The sequence below is a fragment of the Hemibagrus wyckioides genome, linkage group LG02, assembly GCF_019097595.1.
Source record: "Hemibagrus wyckioides isolate EC202008001 linkage group LG02, SWU_Hwy_1.0, whole genome shotgun sequence".
Classification (NCBI taxonomy): Eukaryota; Metazoa; Chordata; class Actinopteri; order Siluriformes; family Bagridae; genus Hemibagrus; species Hemibagrus wyckioides.
Window position 1 is genome coordinate 16,721,189 of NC_080711.1, and position 23,884 is coordinate 16,745,072.

A 23,884-nucleotide genomic window follows, 5' to 3' on the forward strand; every position below is an offset into this window, starting at 1 on the left:
GCGCACTAGCGTGCTACATAGTAACTCTGACAAAATAGGACGCAACGCAACTTTCCAAACAAGCGAGTCTAACGTCTCGCGAGAACAGGTAGCGTTACTATGGAAACATTGAGACGCCTTGTTTTAGAAGTAAGAAGAAGAAGGGAGTTGTTTCAGCTGATCTTTTCACCATGGATCAAGGTGCGACCGGTGTAGCAGTGCAGATGACTGTATTACGAGGAGAAAATTTGGTAAAACAAATCTTCTGTTGATTCCAGCTAATTATTTCACCTTAGCTAATCAGTCAAACCTCGCCTACCCGTTTTCTATTGAAGATGCATCATTATTTATTAAATAAATATGAATATACCACCAGGTGCTATTCTGCTGCTTTGCTGTGATTTCAGAGGGGTAATAAAAACCAGTCGTTTCTCAGTTTTGTGCGTGCTGAATTTAACGGTGTGGTGCTGGGAGACTCACAGAGGCTGCACGTGCCTGTGGACGAACGCGTGAATTACAACTTCACCTGTAGCTTTGAATGTTCAGAAGTGACCCACACGCTGGACGATCTGGCACATAAACCTGTCATATGTGAGTGGCTGAATCTGTGTGTGAGTGGATAATTTGTTAGTTAGTTAATAACACCGATAACAGTAAATTATTCATTAGCCATTTAGGTCAGTGGCGTCCCTGAGGAATAGCCAGGGGTCCGTTACATAAAAAATCCCAATCACAAATTATTCAGTCAATAGAATAGCTCATTATTCATTCATTTTATACTCTTCACGATGGATTGGAATGGCATTTTATTGGACATCCGTGCACTCATTCACACCTAGGGACAATTTAGTATAGACAAAACCTCTACTGGCATGTTTTTGGAAGGTGGAAATAAGAGGAAACCCATGCAGACTCATGGAGAGTAACCCTAGCACAGGATCAAATCAGAGACTCTGACGCTGTTATGTACCAATGCTATGTTGCACCACCATGCAACCCTATTGTTGAGTTCTCATAGATTTTAACCTGTGTGACTGGTCACGCAAATGTAATGGATGTGATCCAGACATAACTTAATTATGGTCTGGGAAGTAAAGAAATACAACCATGACATAGAAATTACAGTCAGTTATAAGCAACTTTGTCAAGCATTCTTAGCATTGTCTTACTGATGTCAAACAACATAAGAATAATGTCTCCAGTGCTATACCATTTAAGCAGCTTTTGGATCCTCTCACTTGTAATATTTCCATTTTTTTGGCCAGATATTACAGGGTCTGCACTCTTTTGCACTCAACAGTATCTTACATACATATTAGTATTAGGTTTTGTTTGTGTGTGCAAGACTAATTTAATCCACTCTGCTTGGAGTAAAGGTTAATTGAAACTTATCTATCTTTGTGACTCAATAGTAACACTGATTGAGATCTTCCCAAAAGAAGAGAAACAAAAAGAGGAGAAGACTTCTGTCTTGGGCCAGGCTGTTGTGGACCTGCTCCCTCTGTTGCATGGTGAGACCTCAGCATTTACTGATTCCAATCATACATTTGAAGTAAGAAATCTGCATTGTAACAATATTTCACCCCAGAGTTTGTCAGGAAAATAAAATTTTGCAGCCAATTATCACACATATGGAGATAGCAACTGTGACCTTGTTCAGGGTAAAAACAATGTATGAGGGCTTTCTTTGTGAAGTTTCTGACCTATTTGAACTTTAGGGCAGTGTACCTTCTCCTCCATTGTGGAGCTTCACCCTACACAAGGATCACCCTATGAGACTGTCTCACAGGACAAAGGAATTAAGGTAAGGAACATGCACTACTCACAAAAAGTTAAGGATATTTGGCTTTCGGGTGAAATTTCAGGATGCACCTAAAATGCACTGTAACCTTTACAGGTGAGCTTTATTTGACCTTCTCTACACTTTTGAATGCACATGTCCAACTGTTCAGTGTTTCAGTACTTTTTGCATAACTTGCTGTTCTCTAACAAGGTGCTTAATGGCAAAATTCACAACTGGTGTTTGATCCATGAATTGACCAATAAATTTTCTGGTTCAATTAGAATTGGTATTTAAACAGTCCTCTTCATCATGCTGTTCACATTTTGACATCATGAGACCAAGACCACACCTAACAATTGATCAACAGTACCTCGCCATTGCGAGGCTTCAAACAGGATGTTCTCAGAGGGAAGTGGCCACGGAGCTTAGAGTGTCACAGAGTGTCATCAGCAGGTTGCGACAGAGATACAGAGAGACTGGAAGAGTCACAGAAAGGCATAGAAGTGGACGTCCTTTTGCCACATCCCACGTTGATGACCGCTTCATTGTGAACAGTGCCCTGCGGAACTGGATGATAAATGCCACTCAACTCCAGGTACATTTAAGGGAGGTGAGAGGCACCCAAGTGTCATGTCAGAGCATTCGAAACCGTTTACATCAGCGTGGTCTGCATGCTAGACAACCTGCAAGGGTACCTGACCACACCACCAGGCACAGGCGCCATCGTCTTGTATAGGCCAGGAAGCATTTACGCTGGACAAGGGACCAGTGGGCCTCAGTGCTGTTCTCTGATGAGCAGAAACGATGGCTGCCAACAATGTTGGAGACGTCAAGGAGAGCGCTATGCATCAGCCACTGTTGTGGTGGTGTTACAGTCTGGGCAGGTGTGTCTACTCAATACAGAACTGCCCTACATCTTGTGAATGGTACAGTGACAAGCCAATACTACCTGAATAACATCATTAATCCAGTCATTGTGCCCCTGCATGAACAACACAGGCTTAATTTCATCTTCATGGACGGCAATGCTCCAGCTCATCGAGGTCGCATCATTAGGGAACGGCTGCTGGAGGCTGGGGTACCTCAAATGGAGTGGCCTGCACTTTCTCCAGACCTGAATCTCATAGAAAACCTATGGGATCAGCTGAGTTGCCATGTAGAGGCTCGTAACCCTGCACCCCAGAACCTCAATGACTTGAGGGCCGCCCTTCAAGAAGAGTGGAATGCCATGCCTCAGCAGACAATAAGTTGACTCGTGAACAGCATGAGACGTCGTTGTCAAGCTGTAATTGATGGTCAAGGGCACATGACAAATTATTGAGACATTTTTTGTTGTGGTATACCCACCACTGTTGTTGGCTTTTGTTTCAATAAATTGTTTGAGATGAGGAAATCACCATTGCATACTTCTACTTAAATGCCCTACTTTCATGATATAATATCAGTGTAGGGTGAACTTTTTACATTTTCCATAAATTTCACTCAAAAGCCAAATATCCTTAACTTTTTGTGAGTAGTGTATATTGTTGCATAAGGCCTTCTTGAACAAAATTAGTAAAAAAAAAAATCACAGCAACTTGAATTACAGTCTGCTTATTAGCCGAAATGAACATACAGTATTACTGTATGTTCCACTTTGTTGCTTAGTCTTTCTGCTTTCTGCATTGAAACCTGCTAAAATAATACACAGAACACTTTTTAATCTTTATTTTAAAGAATAAAGAGTGTACTGTGTTAACTCCTGCAGTAGTGATAAGAAAATAAGAAATAAGAATAAGAAAATATCAGAGTGGTGCTTTACTGGCCAAGTGCACTAGAGTATACATGGAATTACAAGATTACAAAGACAAGAACATACACAACAATGGTAATATAACACACGTGCTTTAAACACAAGTAAATACTATGTACAACAATGGCATAGTAGGTTTAAAAAAAATAAGAAAGAAAGAATAATACACAGAATGTGTGGGTTTTTTGGGTTCTCTGGTTTCCTCCCTAGTGGTGAATGAGTGTGTGTGTGTGTGTGTGTGTTGGTTGGCAATGGACTGGTGTCCCATTTTGTGAGCTTTAGAGCTTTTTACCTTAGGATATTCCCATAATCTACTGTTAAAAACCTATAGATTACATCGGAAAAGACACTTGAATATCGTAATTGTACATTTCTGTTTACTGGTCAGATGATCCCGCTATCATTCCGCTTGTCCGAAGCTAGCTGAATCAGTCAGTTCAAGCTAGAAACGTATTAGGTATGTCCCACTGGATGGAAACCCTGGGGAAGAGCCAGGTGCTGCTGAATAGATTATATCTCTCAGTTGGCTTGGGAATATTTGGATGATTCCCAAGTAGGAGCTGGATTCTATGGCCAAATATAGAGGAGTCTGGGCTGACCTTTTCAGACTGTTGCCACTATAATGGAAAGAAAAATTCTGAGTCTGAGAATGAAGATTTTCTGTATTTGCCGTTTTACTGGACTATGGAATCCTCTTTCCACAGCCAACACTGGAGGTGACAGTCAGTACACCAGAGCCGTTGCTCTCAGACATTCAGCTATCTGAGTCTAATTTGTTGACAGTCACAGTGGAGACGGCTTACTCCGTGCCTGAGGTTTGGAATGCTGCTGCCACTGGGCCTCAGCACAGTTATATAGCTGCTCTGCAAGTCCCCCTAACATCACAAAAGGTGACAGAGAAGCTATTACTATATTAAATGTATTATGACTGGTTTTGAATGAATAAATAAATATACAAAAAAAATTCTTTCTCTTAGCAATTCAGTGTTCTAGGTTCCAAACCATGGTACTGATGTATCACCTGTCCTGCAGAGTTCAATGCAACCCACTTCAATGCAACTTATTAGTTGAATCAGTTGTGTTGGGAGCAGTAAAAACAATAATATGTGTGGGACAGAGGGTACTCCAGGACCAGGATTGGGAATTTGTGTGTCTATATAGAACCACCTTATACACATTGACATATAAATTTCTCTGTTTATGGTAGAAATTAATGGTTTTCTCATTTTCTCAGCAACAGTAATTAGTCCTGTAATTGTTTCTTGGTGCAATTAAGACTGGATTTTGGCTATTTTATGGCTAGTGTCTGTGTACTTGTTCTAACCCTCGTGTTTAATTGTCCCTGTCTTTGTTCTTATTACAACAATCCTTTTCAGTTATAAAACTGTCATTTTAAAGCAGTTATACAATGGATATAAAAAGTTTACATCCCCTCTTAGAATGGCAGGTTTTGGTGATGTAAAAAGTCAAACCAAGATAAATCATGTCAGAACAAGAACGTTTTCCACCCTCAATGTGAATTTACAAGATAAAAAAATGAGTGGAAACAATCGGACACATTTCAGGAAAAAGTAGGAACAAAGTAAAAAAGTTACATAATGTCTTATGGCACATATACGACATACCTCTAGGGTTGGGGGTCTGATTCTTGCCTCTGCTTCTGTGTGTGCCTCTGAGGTTTCCTCCGGGTACTCTGGTTTCCTTCCGCAATCCAAAGAAATGTATCGCAGATTGAATGGTATCTCTAAATTGTCTGTAGTGTGAGAATGGGTCTGTGCAATTGCCCTGCGATAGACTGGCATCCTGTCCAGGGAGTCTCCTGGAATAGGCTCCAGGTTTCGTGCAACATACTAGGATAAGTGTTGTAGAGAATGAATGGATGAATGGAAAAAGTTACAATATCTTGGTAACTTAAGTGTGTGAACCCTTTTACAGTTGAGGATGTGGCTATGTTCAGAATGAAACAGTCATTTATGTCCAATCTCATGTTCAAAAGTAATTATCATATAGCTAGCATTTTGAGTAACCCCAAATAAAGTTCAGCTTGTAGTAATTTCTTCGCAGATCCCTGGTTTCACTGCTGAAGCCATGGTCTTCTGAGCTTACAAAGTATTCATAGTATCTCACTTGTTGAAAGGTATCAGAAATGTTAGAATAGAATGTTTTAGTAAGAAGGAATGGAAAGTATTGTCAAGTCAAGATATGCCATGCTGATAGACTCTTACCCAAAAAGACTGAGTGGTGTAATAAAATCAAAAGGTGCTTCCACAAACTATTAATTTAGGGGTGTGCACACTTAAACTAGGTTATTGTAAGTTTAGTCTTTTCAATTTGTTTGTTTTTCACTTAATTTTTATCTATTGTAATTTCATGCTAAGATAGGGAAAAGTTCTGACATAATTTATCTTGTTTTCATTATTTTGCACCACAAAACCCTGCTATTTTAAAAAGGGGGTGTAGACTTTTTATATCCATTATATTTCTCAGTTCAGTTAACAGGTTTATGCTCGGATTGTATTCACCCTTACCCTTATTCATTGCCAAATACTTAAATGTGGATATGAATGCAGAAGTCACTGATGTTCTTTTATAGAAAGAGCAGCTACTGTTGTTCTCCAATGGTATTTTAAAAATGGGTGGTGAAAGAGAGCCTGTGCATAGAGCCAAAAAATGGCCCCGGGGCTCATTCCTCACTCCAGATGCCCAGTTCATCCCAGGCATGTCCATTGTCGACGAGCCTGTTAATCTGGATCATAATGACCTTAATACTTTTGAGGTATGTCTGGATGTTTCAAACGTAATTTTTTTTAATGAGACAAGTTTGATGTGCATGCAGTGACAGCTCATTAACACGTCTGTATAACAGGATGAGGTATTCCGAGCCGAAGCTGAGTGTAACAGAAAAAGAGTGAGCTGGGATACAGAGCGCCGGTGTTTTATTGATGCGGGAGGAGTTACATGGTCAGAAAACCGCTTTTTCACTTCATAACTGCCTATTATAATAGTCTGCTGCTTTCCATCCCAACTCCTGGAGAGCTCACAAGCTCCCATTGTGTAAATCTTTTAAACCTTTTAAAGTTCGTAATTTACTGCATCAGGGTTTAAATTAGTGCTCTGTTGTGCTCATTATTACTGCCATTTTTTTTTACCATCTTGAATTTTGCTAGTTAATGTTAGTGCTAGTGCTAATGTTAAAAAAGAAGGCTTAAAGAAAGATTTGTTCATAAAAAGACAGTTATAATCTTTTGCAAAGATTTAAAATGATTTTGAGTATGATGTCATTTAGACTTTGATATCAGCCATGATTGTGTTGACAACCTCAACATAATGGATGTCTGCCTGGGAATTCTGGTTTAAATGACTATTGCAGATTTGCTGATCTTCTGAGTACATTGGAAAGAGACTTAGCTCTCCAGGAACTTGGCTGGGTGTACTTGCTATACTTAATCCCTAATGTTAATCTAATGCTTTTCTTTTATCTTTGCATTATGACAATTTTAAGTTTGTCCTTCCAATGACAGTGTTCGTTGCCGTGTGTCAGTTTGTCCCGCAGAATTGTCGAATGCAGGTTCTGGCCAGTGGAAGTTATGAGATGTACACAGTTTGGATCGAACAAAGCAGGAGGAGGGAAAGTAGGCAAAGAAAAACCTGTAAGCAATGAAGTAAGAAACATCATATCAGCATATCTATCTAATATGATACTGTCCACTTTCCTTTCTATGCCATTTTTTAAAATTATTCTTCGTTGTATTTGTGTACAGCAGCTGGAAGATGAGATTCAGATTTCTTTTCATGGAGTTGCCTATGTTGACTTTGCACTTTTGCTGTACCCTGGGGTCAGGCGTATCCGTGGAGTGTACAGAATTCACCCATTCTCTGAATCTGACCTCCTAATGAAGGTAGGAGTGTGTGGATAATGGGAAAAAATCTAAATCTTTTAGCATGCCATAGAAAGCCATTCCTTTTACACTGAAATAACTTACAGTGATTAACACACTTATACAATATAATGTATATAAAAAAAAACATTTTCTCTATTAGCACTTTTTGATTAGCCTGGTTCCTGATATTTCACAAATTATTTGCTCTACCATTGTTCTTCATTTGGGGTTTAACTGATCTTATGTTGAAGACCAAGAGGCAGGCGAGTGTGGTGAGTGAGAGTGTGAAGGCACTGGTAGCAGAGGCTTGTCTTCGTCCAACTTCCTCCTGCAAGGCAGCATCCAGCAAAGTGTTGGGAGGCAAAGAGAGTAAAGAAGAAATGAAAAAGGTATATACTATTCATTGTAATGCATGAGTAAGATTGTTTGGAGGCAGGGTTCCCAAACTTTTTGGTTAAAAGACATTGGACAAGTTGAATTTTCTTTGATCCCATGCTTTGGGCACTCTACGTTTTTTATTAAATTTTTATTTTTTTTTATTGTATGTCAGTACCAAGTTTAACGGTGACCAAAGTAATGGTCACCAAAACCAAAGTAATGTTCCTTGCACAGACTTACTGGCCTAGTAGGAAGACCAATGACCATCAGCAGCAGTACAGGATCTTATACTCTGTGTATTTTAATATTTCCCCTTACAAACTCAGCAGAATTAGCTCACAAAGGGCTTGGAATCTAGCTGTACTTGGAGTCAAGAATGTACTGAGCACGAATGCCCCAGAACAGGGATGAATAAAAATATCTTCAAGCACAACAGTTGACTATTCACTTTTGAGCAAAAGGAAGAAACTGTGAGTGGGTTTAGTGACTCTGAACAGCACATTATCAAGGAAGTTATGACATTTGATAAATAAAAGCCATTTAAATGTGCTTCATGAAGCTGTGTAGAGATGCAGATGCCCACTTATCGTCTCCTATGTGACACACAGCTTGGTGGCTCATATCCTCTGTGCTTGGATCCGGATCTGTAACAAAAACAGGCTTCCAAAAGCAATTAGTTATAAAAGCAGCAGATTGGTGGCCTCACTGCAGATGGTTGAATCATCATGTCACCATCAGAGCATCTGATAGTGCAGTTGCCTGCTACAACCACACACTCTTATGCCTCTACATGCACTTGCCTTACAAGCAGGGGTTAATCAAGGCAAGATAGATAGACAGACAGACAGACAGACAGACAGACAGACAGATAGATAGATAGATAGATAGATAGATAGATAGATAGATAGATAGATAGATAGATAGATAGATAGATAGATAGATAGATAGATAGATAGATAGAACCTTATTATTTTTGTACAGCACAGGCACTGGAGCAGCTGCCCTCATCTGCTGCTGGTTTGTGGGTCTCTCTGCCTTCAGTTTTGCCTTCAGTATGTGAAATGCATGCTCAGTTGGGTTGAGGTCAGGTGACGAATACAGCGATTATAGAAGATTCCATTAAGAAACTCGTGGGTTGCTTTCAAGGTATGTTTTATTTATCCAACGATTTTGTGCACAGGGGCATTATCTTATGGGAACATGTTTGGGCTACTTAGTTCCAGTTAAAGGAAAATGTAATGCTACAGCAAAGTGATGTATTACAGCTGTGTGCTTTCAGCAATGTGGCAACAGAACCACATACAGGTGTCTTGGCCAGGTGTCCACAAAACTTTGGCAATATCATGTATATACATTAAATCTACATATACATCTACATCTACATACCCCTGTTAAAAGTTTTGGAAACCGACATAAATCAAGTCAGATCTTTTTCCACCTTTATTGTGGTATAACAACCATCAAAATTCAAGTGAGAAACAAAAAAAAGAAAGATGAAAAAAAGAATTATAAAAGGTTATAAAGAATTATAACCTGATTTCACATTCCTTAACTAATATTTTGTTAAAGCACCTGTTGCTTGTAATACAGCACTCAGTCATTTTCAGTAAGGGTTAACCAACTTCTCACATCTCAGACTTTATTTCACTTTTTTCCTTGCACAAATGCTCCAGATCATTCTAATTTTGAAAGGATTTTTTTGTGCACCTTTGCAAAGCTCCCTTCAGGTCATTCTGCAGGTTTTAGATCTATGTTCTGACTGCATTATTCCAAAATTGTTCGATCTCATGAAGACATTCCATTCCATAATTGGCTTACAGTACTCTGGGTCATATAGACATATATATATATACATACATACATATATATATATATATATACATACATACATATATATGTATATATATATACTGGTATTCAGAGCTATCCATGCTTCCCTCTGTCTGGATCCCCAGTCTCGGCTGAAGAGAAGCATCCCTATAGCATGACACAGCCACTGCCATGCTTCACTGTGGGTATGGTAACTTTAAGTAAGTAACTTTTAGAATTATACCACAAAATAGACCATAACACATCTGGCCACATGGTTTGGGGTTTTAGGCAAACTTGGATATTTCTTTTTTGTAAGAAAGGGTCATTCTACTTCACAGTTCATGAGTGATTGCTGTCACATGCACTTGACAGATATTCCTGCAGCACCTTTAATGTTGACTTAGGTGTATCTGCCCTTATAGGTTTTCTTCTTGTCCTTTTATAACTGTGGAGGAATGTCCAGTTCTTTGCAATGTTAAAGTCATGCCCTATTTCCTCTGCTTGATTGTGGGTTGATGATGGCCTTTACAGTGGTGTATGTAATGATGAATTCGTTTATTATAAAAGAATGTGCATGCTTATGCAGCCAGGGTCTGGATGTTTTTTCATCATTTCTTTATGTAAAATTTTTTATATAAAAAACACTGTCTATGTTTTGAACTTTTTTTACACTTACTTATTAAATTATTAATTCAATTCAATTCAATTTATTTTGTATACCGCCTTTTACAATGAATATTGTCTCATTAATTGGATGACTACTTAGTTGTAAAAGAGAGGAATACACTGTAATGGGGTATACTGAGGAAAATAATCAACAAATATTTCTATATAACAACACATACTGAAGTGTTTTATTCCTTTACCACAACAATTTCTTTAATAGGATAATGTAACTTATTACAGAGACATTGCAAAGTCCTTTGTGATCACATTCTTATGGCGGTAAGCTTAATGAAACAGCTTTACTTTGACACTTACAAAGTGCTGACAGTGAAGACTTCTATAAATGTTAAATAAACAAATTAATGACTAAATGAATGTCTTCTTACAAAGAGCAGCTCCATATCAGTGCATCATGAAACATTTAAGGAGTCGGATACAATTGCAGGTAAACGTAATCTTTGATTATACACTCAGGCAGATAATGAAAAGCACAGGCAGAATCAAAATTGTGAGATGTGAGATGATCAGGAAACAACACAGAGAAACAGAGGCAAAATGAAATCACCATGATAACAGAAGGCTTGGTAATGTCAGAAAACTACTGTGACCTGAGCAAATACTTGGCGGTGAATAGACTGAATTAAAGTCCTTTCAAAAAGTGTGCGGTGCTAATGCAGGAGCTTGGTGATTGATAGCAGGGATGTAATTATGTATGCAGTCATTACACACTGATTTGTTATTAGACATAGATTAGACTATACTTTATATCCAAGCAGCTTTTCAAGCATGACATTTAATCCTCAGCTGCTGAATTGTAGATACATAGATTGTATTTTGGCTTCAAACTGTCTTTAAAGTTTGTGCAACTGACTTGGTCCAGTAAATGTATATATTTATTTTTTATTCTGTTTCTTTGTATTGCTTGTGAACCTAATGTATATGCTTTTGGAAATGAAAGCTCTACTTTAGTAAACTCATTATGCATTTATGCAGTCTTACTCTGTGTAACTGTGTAGACTTAAAAGGAGAATAATTCAGATTTTTCTCTAAGGTTTCTAACATAAGTTAAGTTGTCTTTATTTTTCACATATACATTACTGCACAGTGAAATTATTTCTTCACATACCCCATCCTTGGGGGTTAGGGTCAGAGCGCAGGGTCAGCCATAATGCAGCGCCCCTGGAGCAGGGTGGGTTGGGGGCCTTGAGCCTTAACTACTTGAGCCACCACATTTAATATGGTTATAACATCTAATATGTCTCTCACAAAGGCTGCTGGGAAAACCACACACCCAACGCTCTGTAGCACAGAAACAGCACCATAATTGATGTAGTTTAGTTACAAGTTAAAAGCATGTTTACGGATCTGGTTAGATCATGCTGCTGTGCATGGCACGTTAACAAGCAAAACCCTGTTATAGTGAATGTTGTTTTTATGCCCCTGCGGTCCCAAAGGCTGTCTCCTCCAGGTCTGTTCTGAACACTCTCTCTAATTATTGGCAACCTGTTCCTTTCTATTATTCACATTGTGTCTCATTAGTGCTTTGCATATACATTACACACATTTTTTGTGTTGTTGTTGTTGCTGCTTTAAGTCTTGTATGTATTGTTACATATGCTAAACACATGCTATTCAAAGCCCCTGCTCTCAGCTCCTTGTTTATTTTTTCTAGATATTGTTCTACTGTTACATAATTCTGCATGTTTGGATGGTGAATTTACCTGGTATTCGGTTGTCTGCCTGTGTTCTGTCCTGTGCTATGAACCCGTGCATTGACAGCTATTGATTCTGATGCTGCAAACAGAAAAAAGACCAGATTAATTGCACCGTGTCCAGCAAAGAGTGAGCCTCTATTAGAAGCAAATGATGAATGGATAGAAATGCCACTCTAACAAAGACGTAATTGAGAGCCTGTCTTTACAGGCAAAACCAGCGCAAACAGAGAGCGTGACGGATGTTGAACCACAAGTGAATACAGACGCTCAGGTTGGTTGGTTTGATCAGAAAAGAATTCATATAAATCCTGAAACGTTCAGTTTTTCTGACATTTATTTGAAGCTAATAGGAAACATATTGATAGATGTATGCAGATTCGAGATCATACATTATAATTGAAATTGCTTTGGAAAAACCGCTGGTTCCAAAAAGACAGCCAGAAGAGCTAGCAAGAAGGTAATAGGAAATCTATTAAATTGCTTTAAAAATATAGGACATTTTAAATGATATATTGTGTGTTATTAGGGCATTAAGAGATTATATGCACTGACTGAAAGCTTTTGTGAACCTGTTTGTGATGTAGAGTGAGGGAGCTGATTCCTCCCAGGCCTCCACGACCCAGACATTCAGCAGGAGCAGAGAAAGTGAGAGAGAGACACATACACACACACACACACACACGGTATCATTCCTACTCATTAGGACAGCAATGTACTTTAAATACTTCATACACATTCTCTGTTCATTCTCACACTGATTCTCTCTCTCTCTCTTTATCATTTCAAACCATGCTCTGTCCATTTGTCTGTGTCTCCCTCCTGTGGAAAGCGACCTAAATTAAAGTCAGTGACACCCTGTACTATTCCGACTCTCTTGAAAAGGACAGTTTGTCTTGTATAGTTTCTATTGCTTGCAAAGTAAATGCTTATTCATTTATAATAATGATGAGCTTTCTTCTTCACTGAAACCCTCCACCTGACCCCATCTCTTCTGCTGTCCACATTGAGGGTATGACAAATTTCCAGAATTAGTACATGTAAACATTGTATACAGTAAAGTCTCACACAAAGAAACTAGCCACTTCCTACATTTTTTCTGTCACACACACTAAACCAACAATAGAATTCACTGATTTGAGTCTTAATATTTGAATCAAATATTAATATCTATAAAATAACAATTTAAATCTCACATTTATTTTCTTTATACTACACTATTTCTCCATGGTTCTGTGGCATGCATGCCTGACAGTCCCAGTGAAGGACACATTACCTCTGTATCCATCAGTCCTAATGAATGAGGCCTTACCTGTGTGACTGTCACTCCTAGTAAAGGTGGTGTGACCTCATTCCCTCATTCCCAGTAAGAGCTAGCACGACTTAAGTGAAGTTCAGAGACAGTGAAGAAGGTGTGGCCTGGTTAAGCTAGTATATCAAAACTGTTTAAAAATATTTGGATATATTAATATATTTATGTATGTCTCCTATGTTGGATGATCAATCATGTACGAGGAAACGTAGTTATACACCTCTAACTCATAACTGTTTAGATCTCTGTAGTACACTTGCTTTCTTTAATACACATGGTAAAGCGCTCTCTCTCTCGCTCTCTCTCTCTCTCTCTCTCTCTCTCTCTCTCTCACACTCTCTCTCTCTCACACTCACTCTTTCTGAGACATTTTCCTGTTCTATAATGCTTGAATTTTTATGGTGTTTTTTTTTTTTCTTTTTTAACCACTCTTTCTTTATTAAGGTAATATAAATGCACTTACCTGAAAATAATTAAGCTGTGTGGGTTTTTGCTGCAGGCTGTGCAGGAGTACCAGGCACAGATAATGAGCGTAGGAGTGCAGGTGTTGCAGCAGTATGAGCAGATGTTTGGAGCTGCATTTGTTCCTGGTGCCAGGCCTCTGGATCCTGCCACCCAAGAGCAGCGCAAAACCCAGTTATTCGGAGAGCTCAACTGCTCTGGGAAATACTTTGCCTTTAAGGAGCAAATGAAAGTAACTTACGAGTTGGTGTTACCTGAAAACATCAAAGTACAGAATAAAGCACAATGCTGTGTCCTGTTACAAGAAAATAATCAAGAGCAGGGTGGCATCATGCAGCCAGACATGAAACAGAGTTACCTATACTATGTTCCTATATCAACATGTCCCAATGTGTTTATACAGCACACTAGTTTGCGACTGCATTTTTTATTTATTAAAGAATGGCCCAGCGTACTTTGGATCCATGCATAGTTAAATTTAATGTTGTGGAACATACATGAAACAAGTTAGGTGCTTTTGCCACTTACCACTGGCAGCTTACTTACCAGTCTCATATTTCTCTCTCTTGAAATAAGGCAAAATGCAGCTTGCCAGCTGTTACTACAGAGATTTTAATACATTAGAACATGCACATTAATACTAACCTGAGTTATGAATAATCGTTGGCACTCCTGTCAGAGCAGCTGTAATAGAACATTTAATTCAAAATCAAATTTTATTTGTCACATACACAACCATACACAGGTCAACATGTAGTGAAATGCTTCTTCAACTGTCTGGATCCTAAATCCTAAAAAGTAGAAAAAAACCCCAAAATATATAATTTGTAAAAGCCAATGGAAACTATATATTGATTGATTGATTGATTGATTGATTGATTGATTGATTGATTGATTGATTGATTGATTGACAGAACAGTAGGAATATTACGAGTAAAGTGCAGATGTGTGCAATTTCAGCTACTTGTATAAATTCAGAATATCAGGATGATATAGTCCTACAATAAAGTCCTACAGTGTTTTCATGTGTAACTTAACCACCAAACCAAGCAAAATTCAATAATATATTTTACTTTCACATGCAACTATGTTCTTAAATAATAAGTGATTAATAAAATTATGTTATATACCCTGTTATATAAAGTATAACTGTTTTAGTAGACTTTACTCTATGTGAAGAATGACCAGTTTATTGATATTTTTTTCTGTGATAAGTACTCAGTAGTCCGAATTGTACGTGAGAAGATGCTGAGAACTGAAGCTTTCACCAACCCAGAGCAGCTGCAGGCTTTCCTGAGTCAACTCTACATCTTCCTGGTGGATGAGATGCATGTTGCACTTAATAAGGTGTGGTTATGACTTTCTGATCGAGTTAATTACTGAGTTGTCCTGCATGTGCTGTATATGCTATCTGTATATGACTTTCAGTGAATGCAAGCTTGGTGGAATAATGGTAATAGGACTCTAGAACACCTTTTGAGATAAAAGTATTTTAAAATCAGACTGTCAGCTTTTCTCCCTGATGTTCCTGCAGACCTTATCAGCCAAAGAACAAGAGCTCCAGGCTCAGCCCCTGCTGGATTGCAGTCAGCTTATGCACTTTGCCAAAGAGGCCCTGTTACATGAGGATTATCAGCTAGCTGCCTACTATTACCAAGAGGTTCATCTCACTTAATCCATTACTCTTATCAACAGTTTTGTTTTGTCATAGAGCAGAATTCAAAACCCTTTCTCTCTATGTAGCAGCTGGCTCAAGATCGTAGCAATCCATCCCACTGGTTTAATTATGGCGTGTTTTACATGTCCACTGCTGAATATGTGAAGGCGGAGGAGTGTTTCCATTTGGCCATATCTGTTGACCAAGAGCACATACCCAGGTGTGATAAGTTCATAAATTATGTTGAGCTCAGAATGACACCTATTGCTGCATTTCATTTGCGACATACAGTATATGGGCAAAGGTATGTGGACACCTGACCACCACATCCATATGTCAGTCTTCTCCAAACTGTTGTCACAAAGTTGGAAAAACACAAGTATGCTGTACCATTACAGTTTCCCTTAACCACAACTAAGGGCCCCAGACATGTTCCAGTGTGATTATGATCCTGTGTACAAAGCAAGATTGTTGTGGAAGAATTTGAGTGTCTTGCATAAAGTCCTGACTTCAACCCCACTGAACACATTCAGGATGAACCGGAACACTCCAGGCATTCTCACCCAACATCTGTGCCTGACCTTAATAAAGCTCTTGTAGCTGAATGAACACAAATCCCCACAGTCACACTCCAACATTTAGAGGAAAGCCTTTCTAGTAGAGCGTATTATAGCAAAGGGGAACTAAATCTGGAAAGGGATTTCAAAAAGCACATATGATTGTAATGGTCAGCTGTCTACAAAGCAGAATAATGTACACATATGTAAAAATCAATTATTAAAATTCTCACTTGTCTTCTTCAGCTTACTTATGTGTGGGATTCTGTCAGAAATGAACAGTCACTATGAGGAGGCAGAGACCTTTTTTGAGAGGGCCACATGTATCGATTCAAGCTCTGTGGTCACCTGGACCATAATTGGTAAGACTAGTATGAGGAATGCTGGTGGTTTTATTATTTCTCCACAATTTGGTTACCTGCAAATTCACACCACCACCAACCAGCTATCATATGGAAGTCAGGGAGGGTGAAAGCTAACACATGCTTTAATATAAAAGCCAAACTCATTTTTTAAAACTGCTAATGAGCTGCACACATGGAGGAAAGTCTTATCTGTACATTTCCACATTTATGAGCTCACTGATACCCACAATTGGCTAGTGTTGCTGTGATTGACAGGCAAGAGACTGTGTGCTACCTGTATGACACAGAGACAGCTTGGTCAATTTTGCTGTCTTGACTTCGAGCCATGGATGATCATGATCTTAATCACTATGAAAAACAGTGTTTAAAGTGTTTGTATAATAATTTAAATATGAAAAATTTAAATATGATCAATTCCAAATCTGATCATGTGGCATCCATTTTGGCAAAGCCTTCAAATAAGTACATCCAGTCAAAACTTGGCTTCTATAAACTTAATTAGAGAGACTCATATATGTGAAACTGATTGTCAAGGTAAACATGGATTAAAAGCCATTTGTGGACTTTCACCTGTCCCAAAAAAGGGCTATCCACATGAAAATTGTGACAGCCACTTTCTTCGTGGTTGTTTTTATGATATATATGTATGTATTAGCTAGAGTGCTACCTTTAAATAGTTTACATTCTGAAATGGGAAGCTTGTGTGTAAGCTGCTCTTTCATCTAGCTAATCAAAACCATATATGTTAGGTTAAACCAGTATATCGGGTTGACAAGTTAAAAATTATACGTTTTTCTGTTGCTTTGAGCATGAAGAGAAAAGTAAAGAATAATGTCTCTGTTATGAAGACGTTTATAAATTTATCAAAAAATGGTCTGTCCTAAAGACCTGACAGGGTAACATTAATGGCAGGATTACTATAAAGATTTTGGCTTATAGTACCTATATAATACCTATACAATATCAGCTAGCATTGTCCATGGATAATAATATTTAGATGTTCTGCTAATTTAACTCATTTTAAGTGTTTCTTGGCCTGGTATACAAAGATTAGTTAGGGTTACCATATCAAAAATTACATTTCTCTATATAATGCCTGGATTCATTAGGGTAGAAATACAACCCAGTAAAGGCCAGTCTTAGAAGAAATCGTTATATCCAATATAAGATACGATAAGAGAAGATAAGATGTGCAAATATGAAGCAGAGACTAAAAATCTATATAAATACAGGTAAAATAAAATAACAATAATAGTAATTTTATAATCAAATGAACAAACAATTGCATTTATTTATTGTTGCACATCTTAAATTGCATCTTAAATAAATAGATATGTTGTATGTGCACAGGCTTGTTTTACTTGGCCCAACAGAACTTCATCCAAGCAGAAATGGCATTCATAGAAGCAACTAAGCAGCAGAGAGCAGCCCTGGCGTGTAGCAGTCCAGAACAGAGAACAGAGACTGCATGCTTCAGCCACTCTCATTCAGAGGATAATGAGCCAGTGGACAAACCAGGTGAATTAGTTCTTATTTCTTGGTTCAGTAAATGGTACTGTTCTTGAGCTTTATTCAATACTGATTTACTCATTTTGGCATCATGAAGATTTTGCTTTGTGCACATGTCTGGGTCTCTCAGTTCCAGTCAAGGGAAATTCTAATGCTTCTCCATACAAAGAAATTCAATGCAATTCTGTACTTTTAGCTTAACAGTTTGGGAAAGAATCACATATAGGTGTGATGGTCAGCTGTCTACTTTTGGTCATATAGAATACTTTATACCCTTACAGAAATTCATCCTTTAGTGTGTTCTGACCAAGGTTTCACCAGGAACGTCTTTGTGTATTTTATATAATTTAATTTATATGTATAATGTATGCTTCTAATGTAAATGTGTGGAAGTTATCACATATTTATGACCTTTTCATGCAATGCACAGTATCTAATATCAGGGTAACAGTTTTTATTCTGCAGCTGTAGAAGGAGTCACTGAAAGTGCGACAGAAGGACAGGACAAACCTCAGAGCAGCCAGAATGTCAGAGCAGAAGAGGGTGATAAAACAAGAGCTGATCCTGTACAAACCTTCCCTCAAAACCATCATAGTCCTACTAGAGTTGGCACCACCATCTACATGGAGACGGTGGAGTTTCTACTACAGAGTTACGCCTTACAGGTGATACAAAGCTGCACAGCAAAATACAACACACTCTTCTCCTGGGCCACTGTAAATCTTTAGTCATCAGCCTATTTATATATGGTATGACTGTAAAAGCTATAGATAAGTTTATTTTAATGTGCTTAATTTGTGTGACTTGGTGGGAATGGTGAGTGCTTCACATAATCTAAGGCTAATGATAAATGGGTTTAAAATTATATTTAGCAAAGAAACGTACTCATTTCTATTATAAAGCTTTCTGTATGGAATCATCATTTATGAAAGTAGTCTTCAGTGTTAGCACTTTGTAACAGTCCAGATGTTTTCAGCTATGGGAAAGCTTTCAGGAAAGAAGATGTTTAACTGTTTCTGCAATTCACTATTCAAGAGAAAGAAAAAAGAAGTGCTGGTGTGTAAAAAAAAACTGCATGTATGTAGTGTATTATAATAGACAGGAATTAACTTGTTTCCAAGATGTTCTACAACAATAAATAGGAAAAAGGAAGGTGTATTGTTCTTTAAGAAATTGTAATTATTGAAGAATAACATACTTCAGCCCATACTATTATAGGAAAATAATCAACTTTGAGGCAGTGGACTGCATCACAGCACTATGTTTTTGATAATTTTCCTATAACAGCATTCCTCAATATGATTCATTCCCTACATAGTAGATTATATGTAATTGTATGTTCAGTGTAATTATATTTGTATGTGTGTGTGTGTGTGTGTGTGTGTGTGTGTGTGTGTGTGCATCCAAGATGGCTCAGAGGGCTTTGGCTCAGGAGTTGTTGTGTCCAGATGGAGGGCCAGGCAGCTCGTATTTTTTGGCACTGGCCCAAATACAGCTGCTGAGAGGAGAGTACAGCAGTGCTGAGGCGAGTTTGCAGCAGGCTCTCAGTCATAACTTTCAGGTATGTGGTGTGTCTTCTAGATCATTAGTCTATAAGCTGCATGACATGTTTTTTACTATTCAAGTAGAAAGAGTCTTTGGCCTGAAATCGGCCTTTCACATGAAACATGTGCTCATGTAGTGAGTTACTGTATGATTAATCATAGAGCAAAGATAATCGTGGAGCTTTAACTTTGATTAAACTATAAAAACTGGTGGAAAATATTTAGGATTGTATTTAAGCCACCTGATTAACACTGTAGAGAAAGAAAGGATCTGCTTATGCTCCAAAACATACAAGCTCATCTGTGAAACATGGTGGAGGTAGGTCGTGGTTTGGGCTTGTGTAACTGCTTCTGGAACAGGCTCAGGGGAAAAGTCTGAGGTGGTCTAAACTCTGGGTGGTTTATCATTAAAGGTGCCATATTCTAACAAGTCTAACACATTTATAGGTGTAAAAAAGCTAAAATTCTGATATATTGTCTCATGTTCTTTGTAGAGCATTGATTATAGCATTTTGGGTTAGAACTTAAAATCAGTGATCTTTACCCTGTAAGATGCTAATTGTTATTTTTGTTGTTGTTGTTGTTGTTATTGTTGTTCAGAACCCTGATGTGTGGGCTCTCTATGGTCACATGCACTATATGATGAAGGATTATAATCAAGCTCAAGACTCATATGAGAGAACGCTTGATTTTGTGACAGATGCTTCAGACACACATCCTGTTTATCTACGTCTGGGATCCATCTACATACAGAAAGGACAGGTGAGATAACATCTGCTTCACATGTGTGTAATGAAGTGTATTCTTCATTATACATTATACAAGGCTTTTCATGTCAGTTCTGATCTACTGCCAGATAAATCAAAGGGGCTGAGTTTGTGGAATAATGTTGCCTTTACTTACTGTTATTAGACAATTCATTGATGTGGATGACTGATATTTTAAGATATTTTCAATCTGTTTGTTTACACTCCATTGTAGTATGATAAGGCAAAGCCCACATACATGCTTGCCTGTAAGAGTTCTCCCTCCTGTCTCACCTGGCTCGGGCTGGGGATTGCCTGCTACAGGGTGAGTACATGATATGTTATTGAGAAAAACGGTGACATCACATTCAAAACAAACCTATAGTCGCTTACGGATAGACCAGAACAACCTGGACTGTATGATAACTTCACCTATACAACAGCACTGATTTCTCAAATGTGATATGTCAGAAGATATTGATTAATGTTTTTATTTAACATTAATGAAAGTAGCATTAGGCATCAGCACTTTGTAAGTCTAGTTTCTCAGTATTATGATGAGCTGCTTCAAGAAAGACAGAAAAGAGAGGCTTGTTAGTGAGCAACTGGGACAACATACACTCACCATCCACTTTATTAGAAGCACTTATATCTACACATTCATCTATTTCTCCAACCAGCCAATCACATGGCAGCAGTAAAGTGCAAAACATTAAATCATGCAGTTCACATTAAACACCAGAATGACATGACTACTGAAGCCCAAAAGGACCCATGCCACAGCCCTCTCCATCTCCCTCCACTGGCTACCTATATCCACTCACGTCAAATTCAAGCCTTGATGCTCACATGTCTGGAACAGCACTATCCTACTTCAGCACTCTCCTTGAGATTAATGTTCCCTCCTGCAACTTAGTTAATGACTGATGCCTGGTGGTGCCTACTCAGCGAAGTTTCAAGCTGACCGTTCCTCAGTGGTGGAATGCACTTCAAACCTCAATCCAGACAGCAGAATCTGACATTATATTCAAATATATATAATATATATATGCATATCTTTATGTATAACTATGTGTAACTGGATTAATTATAGTAATGTATTCATGTTTAAATCTCTTTTTTTGTACACAGTGAGAAAGGCATTACGTGACATTTGTCATACTTTAAAAAATCTGCCAAAACAAGATAAAAACCCACATCACATACACATACTTGATATATGTACTTGATGTATTACCACAGGAAATGTGCAAATTCCTGTAAGAACCTCTAAAATCTGCATTCAAATCTATTGCATTTTATGATGTAAGCTGTAGGCATGCCAAATGAGGTACAGACATAAGTGTGTTGCTTTACCGCATTTATCTGTCATTTTAGTATAATTGAATGTAAAACATACTCATAAAAATTTCCATTTAAAAATTCATGATACCTCATGTTAGACTTTTCATATACTCATTATACCATACATATCTGAAGATGCAGGCCCACCTCTTCCATGAGCACTGAATTAACCCCTAACTTGTACACACACCCACGCAAAAAACTTTAGCTAGCTCTTACACCTCTACTCTGTGTACTTTGCTTCTCTAGCACTCACTTAAAATCTTGTATGGTAGTTTGTAATTATTACTTCTATTGTCCTCTGCTTGATATGTTGCTTTGCTTGTATTTCCTCATTTATAAAACACTTTGGATTAAATCATCTGCTAAATAAATAAATGTAAATGCTTACTGTAGCCTCAGATTCCTGTTTTTGGCTGTCAGGAGTTGAACCTGATGCAGCACATCTGCCTCAAGAGTCAACACGCTGCTTGTTCTGAGTTGGTACACTGTTGTGAAGAGTGGTTACTTGAGATATTGTAATATTCCTGGCAGCTTGGCCCAGTTTTCCCTTTCTCTTTTTGCTCAACAAGACATTGCTGTTGACCAGCAGTTTCTGAAATACACTCAACAACCATGCAAAAGTTAAGGTCACAGAGAAATTCCCCATTCTGATGTTTGACATGAATATTACCTGAGCCTCTTGATCTGCTTGATTTTATGAACTGCACTCCTGTCATGGAGTGGCCGATTAGATAATTTTATGAATGACCACATTCTACATTCAGGTCTTCAATAAAATGGTTGTTGAGTGTAATTTATAACAAAAACTAATTTGTTTTGTGAACGTTTTCTGTCCAGTGTCACCCAAATGAGGATGTTCCCTTCTGAGCCTGACTCCTCTCAAGGTTTCTTCCTCATATCATCTCAGGGAGTTTTTTCTCACCATAATCGCCTCAGGCTTGCTCATTAGGGATAAATATTAATTTGATTTGAAATTTTATCATTTTAATTCTATGTTTCTGTAATTCTTTAAAATTGAACTGAACATTCCACTATGTTACATATATAGTTTGTTCATTAGAATTGGCAAATGATTGTTGTTATTGTTCTTTCGGCTGCTCCCTGCTGGGGGAGTCACAGCGAAATTCTTTTCTTCGCATGTCCCATCCTTGGAGGTTGGGGTCAGAGCACAGGGTCAACTATGATACAGCGCCCCTGGAGCAGAGAGGGTTAAGGGCCTTGCTCAAGGGCCCAACAGTGGTAACTTAGTGGTGCTGGGGCTTGAACCCCTGATCTTCCAGTCAATGACCCAGAGCCTTAACCACTTGAGCCACCACCACATGTTTCAATTGGGCATAGGTTTTTACGCCTGATGCCCTTCCTTATGCAACCCTCCCATTTAATCTGGGCTTGGGACTGGCACTGAGAGTTAACTCTTCAGTGGCTCGGTTAGCGCCCTGCACGGGAATCGATCCCAGGCTGCAGTAATGAGAGTGCGGGATCCTGCTGCTGGACCATCAGGAGGCAAATGATTGTAGTATAAGAAGAATAAAACACATAACAGCACATAACTGGCCACATACCAGCACATGCTCACATGTTTTATTTCTTACATTCTGTCATGTAGTCTGCAGTAATATTCTATGGTGATAGAAGTGTCTTTTTTTATGACCTGCATATTTCAAAATATGATGGACATCTCATTATTATGTCTCACTGCTCCCATATTGCATTTGTTTCTCTGTTCAATTAGTTGGAGGAGTTGACTGAGTCTGAGGATGCTCTGACTGAAGCTAATGCCCTCAATAACAGGAACCCTGAGGTCTGGGGCTACCTGTCACTGATTTGTTTACAGGTATGTAATAATTCCATTGTTTTCACTAATGTCTGATGATGCTGTTCATACCACAACACTTTAAAAAATAATCACCTTCAGCTAGAGTTCTGTTTTAATCTTTGCTTGGTTAACATTAATGCACAATAATGCTCTTTCAGACTGGAAGGAAACTTGAAGCAGAGCAGTCATTCAAGTATGCTGTAAAGGTTGGTCATCTTGTTTTGTTTTTTGATGTGATCTTTTGATCTTAATACGCTGAAACATAATACACATCAATACAGATCTACACAATGAAAAGAATTTGTATGAATGTAAATAATTCATCTACATATAATGGTCTTTGACTCCACAGTTCAATGTATCAGAGGCACTGCTGCAGGAGATTACAGATGTGCAGACACGTGTGGGGTTTGGAAATCCATGTTTTTCATAAAGCCTGTACACTGCACACCTTTAGCAACCTTCTAAGCAGATGTGTTCATGTATTCTGTCTGTTGCTAAAGAAGAATTAAAATAAAGCATCATTACTTAGTACTGAGTGTTTATTATCATTATTATCATTATAA

The 23,884-nt window shown here is 38.2% G+C and overlaps 1 protein-coding gene across 4 annotated transcripts; it reads left to right on the plus strand.

The window, feature by feature from the left end:
* Positions 1-28: 28 nt before the first annotated feature.
* On the plus strand, positions 29-23,849 carry cfap70 (cilia and flagella associated protein 70). Of its 4 annotated transcripts, none has more exons than XM_058410386.1 (26): positions 29-230; positions 387-570; positions 1,392-1,490; positions 1,698-1,783; positions 4,259-4,444; positions 6,148-6,330; positions 6,421-6,515; positions 7,096-7,216; positions 7,316-7,453; positions 7,687-7,824; positions 12,215-12,277; positions 12,372-12,463; positions 12,591-12,651; positions 13,815-14,009; positions 14,993-15,124; positions 15,312-15,437; positions 15,521-15,654; positions 16,238-16,353; positions 17,707-17,874; positions 18,331-18,530; positions 19,274-19,426; positions 20,010-20,171; positions 20,391-20,480; positions 23,235-23,336; positions 23,477-23,524; positions 23,671-23,849. In XM_058410386.1, exons 1-26 carry the CDS (start codon positions 171-173, stop codon positions 23,749-23,751), a joined length of 3,213 nt encoding a protein of 1,070 aa, XP_058266369.1. In that variant the 5' UTR covers positions 29-170; the 3' UTR covers positions 23,752-23,849. The 4 variants fall into 4 exon arrangements, with proteins under 4 accessions (XP_058266369.1, XP_058266386.1, XP_058266377.1 ...); XM_058410403.1 differs by having other exon boundaries at positions 15,524-15,654; XM_058410394.1 differs by having other exon boundaries at positions 7,319-7,453.
* The last annotated feature ends 35 nt before the right edge of the window (positions 23,850-23,884 follow it).

Bases quoted from the DNA above. Each gene is read 5' to 3' on its own strand.
- cfap70 (XM_058410386.1), top strand. From the start codon at position 171: ATGGATCAAGGTGCGACCGGTGTAGCAGTGCAGATGACTGTATTACGA. The intron at 6,516-7,095 runs GTCAGAAAACCG...GCCGTGTGTCAG, and splicing joins GATGCGGGAGGAGTTACATG to TTTGTCCCGCAGAATTGTCG. The intron at 20,172-20,390 runs GTGAGATAACAT...ACTCCATTGTAG, and splicing joins TCTACATACAGAAAGGACAG to TATGATAAGGCAAAGCCCAC.